This window comes from Triticum aestivum, chromosome 3D (assembly GCF_018294505.1).
Source record: "Triticum aestivum cultivar Chinese Spring chromosome 3D, IWGSC CS RefSeq v2.1, whole genome shotgun sequence".
Classification (NCBI taxonomy): Eukaryota; Viridiplantae; Streptophyta; class Magnoliopsida; order Poales; family Poaceae; genus Triticum; species Triticum aestivum.
This window is the reverse complement of record NC_057802.1, coordinates 609,796,242-609,801,934: the sequence shown is the minus strand read 5'-3', so window position 1 is coordinate 609,801,934 and position 5,693 is coordinate 609,796,242. Positions and strand designations below refer to the sequence as shown.

The window sequence follows — 5,693 nt, the reverse complement described above, 5'->3', positions numbered from 1 at the left end:
TTGTTGGCTTAATTATTTTCTAGGTTGAAATCTTTGGATGTGTGGCGCTTTACAGTTTTTTTTTAGAAGCCGCTGAGTGGAGATAAGATAGTGCTCCTGCTGTTTCCAAGGCAATCCTTACGTAATCATCCCAGGACAAAGAAAAACTATTGCTTGAGTCAGCATGGAGAACTTTAGACAGTGAGCCACAAGATATATATTCGTACACAAGCAGTGGAACCTCAGTTTCCAGACAACACCCGAAGAGCTTCACAATATTTCTATGATTTACTTGTGAGAGGATAACGACCTCATTGATGAATTGAGTGATCTCAGCCTTTTCAATGACCTTAGATTTTTTTATTGCAACTACACGTTGATCAGATAACATGCCTTTGTAAACCATGCCATGGCCCCCACAGCCAATAATGCGGGCCCTATCAAAGTTGTCTGTTGCCTTTTCTAGCTCTTCTAACGAGAAAATCTTTGTTTTGTCATTTGCACTTTCATCAGATGATATCAATGTTTCTAGTAGAAGACCTTGGTTCTTCCGAAAATAATTCTTCCGTAGTTGTTGCTGAATATTTCTTTTCCATACACGAATGAGAAATACTGTACCAAAACTCAGAGCTAGAATGCCGAAGCCACCAGATAACCCAATGATAATACCTGAAGGCATTAAGCTCTTTAAGTTTCTTTCTATCCTTTTTTATGAGATATAACTATAATTTACTGTTACCTGAAAGCAGAGTATGTTGTTTCGTTGTTGTACACTGCATTTTGTGTAGATCGTACTCAGTCTTGTGAGGACATTCAGTACAATAGAAGCTTCCTTCAATATTATGGCAGATCCCCTTACAAATGTTTGGTTGAAGGCATTCATCAATATCTGAAATTAACAAGATCTTGCTAAGTTGCGCCAATAAACAAATATAGGGTATACATATTAGTATATTACATAACATAGAACGCAATAGATCATCCAGTTAACATGGAATACAGCATGTTATCCAATAAAAGAAACCTACAGAAATGGTACTAATCAGACAGAAACTAGAGAAGCAGTTTTGGGTGTATGTTCAAGGCACCATATGTTTTTAAAATTAGCACACACCTAATATTTGTGTACAACTCTCTTGGGAAAGTTGAGATGTACTCACTCTTTTTCTCTCTATGTGTCCACATCAACTCACCATGTTCACAAATAAAGAAAGCACAGATGTAAAAATGATTTAACGAGAATATACCTTGTCAAAATGATATACTACGATCACTTTACCTCTTCCAAAGCGTTTAAACTGGGGTAGAGGGTGAAAAAACTGTAATAACTAATAACGAATAACGGGTGCAGAAAAACAAATGTAATAGCTAATAGTGGCATCACGTTTCTTTAGTGATATATAAATAGTTAATGTTATTGATATAATACAGACTTCCAGTGTATTTCCAAAACTATTGGTTCTGCATAATGTGCTTTAAAGGGAAACTAATGATCATTTCGTTATTCAAAAACTAGGTGGCTCATCAATTTAAGCAATTTACAGTCACACAATAACAAACCATGACTATAGTACAGTTATTCCAGTGTCAAGTTGGCGTTTAGCTGCATTAAAAGTGAGCATGACCTAAGTGACATGAATTTCAGGTTTATTAAAATTATGTTTCAAGTTTAGGGATCCATTGTGTATTTTATTTTCCTTACAATTTTATTACCACCTTAGTCTTTGTGCAATGTCAAAATATGCTCTATAAGTAACAAGAGTAATCCTTTTCTAAAAAAAAGTAACAAGAGTAATGCATTTGACTTAACTAGAGAGAAAAAAACTTAATATGGCATGGCCTGCTGATGAGATCTACCAGAGGCATTAATAAGATGACATTTAGCCATATACTTATTCTTATCAAAAGTAAAGAAGATGACATATGCATATGACATTCTTCACAACGTAATAACCACTTGGACAACATACACAGCATGAAAGCTATTAAATTTAACTGCTAAGAGCTCTTAGCTGAGGGAGGGACACCTTGACAACCACTTTGGGTGTATGGATTTCCTCGGAAGCCATCTGAGCATTTACAGCGGTACCCAATATAGCTCAATTCACCATAGTCAATTTTAGCCTCTACTGCTACACACTTGCTGTTGGTGCTTACACAAGCATAACCAGATATATTCTGTTGGGCCTCTATGCAACTTAGATTAGCTGCAACCCACTGCATTGAATAGAAGTAGCCATATCCAACAAAAAGAGCACGCCTGCTAAATATGTGGTAAAATGATGCACCTTGTTGGTCAGACCCGATGGACTTAATGGTCCCTTCGTCAACATTCAGGCTCATTACCTGGTCAAACTCAAACATGAGGACAGTTGATGATGCCATATTTGCACAGTTAAGTTGGAATTGTTCCCTGGCAAAGCAACCCTCTTCTAAGCCGAATGGGTATGGCACACTAATGTTACCACACCAACGGGTACAATTAGCTCTGCTCGGAATTGGATTATACCCTAGTGTGATCAGTAGGAGGAGGTTAGTATTTATTCAAGTTCTAATATCCAAAACATCTAATCACAGCTGTATATTTTGTTGCTTGATTAAGGAAAAAAAAAGTACCTTCATCTCTGGAACAGCCATCTTGAAGGAAGGGGCTGCCTGCATAGCCAGCATTACAGATGCAGTTGTAGCCGTTGTTTGATGTCACACTTTCATCGCGGCACAATGAATGCCTGCTGATACAGGCATACGTTGACCTGTTTTGCACGGTGCTAGCACAGTTGGGTTGACCAACTATGTTCCACCAAACTGCGGTCTCATCGTCACTTATGCTGATTCTGTCCCACAGCATAGAGGTCTGGTTAGAGGGTGTTGCGGTGCTAGTTTTGTTGTGGTGGTGGACAAATTTGAGCTGAAAAGCATCAGGAAGCAGACCTGTGACAGGAAAACTGCAACATCCGATGCCACTGCAGTTGAGCCTCGACATGGTCTCTGTGATTGCTTGGTCCGGACACACAGTTCCACAGACCCATGTTGTTCTGTGTGTGTTATTGTTGACCCAATACACATCCAGATCGCAACCAGTGATGTTCAGAATGGTTTCCCCACGGCTGAAGGATCTACCAGGCGGTTGGAAAGACAAGTAGTAGACATGGACACCAGACTTCATGGGGATAGTATGCCAAAAGGAGGTAATGATTCCATAATCATTGTCGTAGTAATCTCCATCGCTAGCAACGACGATGTTGTCAATTACTTCGGTGATGCCGTCACGCAAGAAAAGTCTGGGGGACTGAGCTGTGTCGTCGCAAGTGAGATTGAAATCAGGCCCCCGGGAGCACCTGGATCCAATGCCAAAGGGGTAGTCGAAGCTCAGATCGCCGCATGTCTTCAGGCAACCATCAAGCATGGCAAGTGATGGATGCGCCCAATTCCCTTCGGGGTTGTGGCTTGTTACAACTCCAGATGCTAACGCTGTTAGGTTTCCTAGTGACCCAAGTAGCAAAAGAGAAAGTGATGCATATATCATCAGTAAGATGCCCATGACACACACCTTGTGCGGCTCCCAACTTCACTTGAAATTCAGTTCAGGCTGGGGACTTAACAGTGTGGTGAACGTCTCAGCTGGAAGGCCTTCTCTTGTATGTAGCACTTTCGTGACTGGCTTGGTGCTGCAAATTTATGGAGACACAAGACCCAAGTAAGAAGACATGGCACAAAACAAGACAAGTAAGCACCTGGACTCCAGAGGACATTGATGTGGTTGATTTGGCCACATTATAGTGCACCACTACTTTCTTGTGGCGTTGCTGCCGCAGAGCCTTCTTGATGTGCAGGATATTCTATCCCATCGAAGAGGGTGTTGACAAGTCTTTGCCAAATGGCTCATTTCAGTTCAGAATAAACCTCTTTGCATTATTGGCTATTTGGCTTGTGGTTCGTGATGCAGAGATAGACAGTGAACGCTGTCCTGCTCATGGACAGTGACAGCAGGCTGCCAATCTTTAGCCACACCTAGTGAGGATAAGCTAACTGATCGCTTCCAACCGATCTGGCTACGGTACCTGAACCCCATCCCGAATTGTAGGCGGTGTTTCTTTAAGCTGCAACCGAGGGCAGACTAGTAAAGTGAAACATTCTGCAGAGAGTAAATCAACCATAACCATATAGTACCAACGAGTCGTGCACGAAAACCATCGCCCAGGCCCCCCCCCCCCCCCCCCCCCCGCGTCGTCTCCTCTGAGGCGACTCGGGGGCAACCCTAGCGCCGCCGCTCGCGCTCCCTCCCCTCCGCCGCTGCCAGAGGGGCTCGCGGCGCTCGCGCGCGGCCCCGATGAAGGTGGCGGCGGGGGATCTGGCGCCTCCTCCATGGGTGGAGGGCTGCGGCTCCCGGGGCGGCGGCCCCGACCGGTGGCGTGCGGCGTGGCCTGGGCGGCGGGCGGCGCCGGCGGGTGCTGGTGGGCGGCCTCCACGGCTGCGTGGGCAGGTGGTGGTCGTGGACGTCGGTGCTGCAGTGGCGCCTCGCTGGCCGCCGGTCCACCTTGGAGAAGCTTCGGCACCGCCCGATCTGCTCTGATCCGTGCCTGTGTTGGTCCCCGGCGGCTGCGGTCGACGTTTCTTGGTGATTGCTGGCCGGATCTGGCGGTTGGGCGAGGATCCGGGGGAAACCCTTGGCCGGCGCGGCGGCCCCCCCAAAGTCGACGCCTTTGGCGCCGATCCCCTTCTTGGAGGCTTTGGGGTGGCTCCTCTCCCATTCGCCTCCCCCCTAAGCTCCGGCGAAAGTCGGCACTCCCCTGATCTGGGCGTCGACGACACCTTGGTGCCGTGATCCTTCTTGAAGGCGGCGACCGGGATGTGCTCTTGGGGGTGGAGCGGCTGGTGGCTTGGCTCCGAAGCATGACGTCCTGGTCTTCCTGCGACTTCCTGCTCGGCTTCGCCCGGTGCATAGTGATGCCTTCTTCGGTCTTCTCCATCGGTGTGCGCCTTCGTTCGACAGCTCGCGCCCCGTGCTCCGTGCTGCCACTGCCGGCTTGGTGCTCGTTTGGTTGGTCCTCTGTGGTCCGCTGGTCAGCTCCATCTGCTTCTCCTACGGCAGCTGGACACCTTGAGTTGGGCTTTGTGATAGCCATTCTGCTGTTCGCCGTTGCGGCACTCAGCGAGCCTGGGTGAAAGGGTAGTGGCCCTTTGCGACGGTGGAGACAGCTCAACTGTAGCCCATGTTTGGCCTGTGGATGCAGCCGGAGCTCAATGCTTTCTCAATGTGGCCCTCCTTCCGTTTCTTAGTTGGCTAGTTGGTGTAGGCGTAATGCTGGGCGTCGGCATCAGTGTTTCTGCTGTTGCCATTGTGTTGTTCCACCTAGTGCCTTGTATCTTTCTTTCCGCTTTCCTTTGCATTTCATCTGTATCATGGTGCCTTTGTAATCCTGGCCGGTTGATGGCTTTGTTAATTCAAAGTCGGGCTAGGTTCGAGCTCTTCTCGGGCTCGGCCGGCGCCTTTTCTCTAAAAAAAAACCATATAGTACCAACTGATGGGAAAATATGAGCACCCAAAATTACCGCATGAAAATGAAAATCTGCATAGAAACTCACCAGCAGGGGACACTTGGCAATCTTAGTCTCGCATAGTGGAAGATAAGCTAACCGATGTGATGGTTTCTGACTGAGGTAACAGTAAAGTAACTGAATCCATCCCCAATTTTATGCGTTACTATTTTTTT

General features: G+C 46.5%; 1 protein-coding gene across 2 annotated transcripts; it reads right to left on the bottom strand.

The window, feature by feature from the left end:
* Positions 1 to 233: 233 nt before the first annotated feature.
* On the bottom strand, positions 234 to 3,662 carry LOC123080947 (wall-associated receptor kinase 5). Of its 2 annotated transcripts, XM_044503897.1 has the most exons (4): positions 2,596 to 3,662; positions 2,326 to 2,489; positions 719 to 868; positions 234 to 648 (listed from the first exon to the last, which is right to left on the bottom strand). In XM_044503897.1, the coding sequence occupies exons 1-4, from the start codon at positions 3,518 to 3,520 to the stop codon at positions 610 to 612; spliced, it is 1,278 nt and encodes a 425-aa protein (XP_044359832.1). In that variant the 5' UTR covers positions 3,521 to 3,662; the 3' UTR covers positions 234 to 609. The 2 variants fall into 2 exon arrangements, 1 of the variants encoding a protein (XP_044359832.1); XR_006438600.1 differs by having other exon boundaries at positions 345 to 648; positions 719 to 2,489.
* Between the last annotated feature and the right edge of the window lie 2,031 nt (positions 3,663 to 5,693).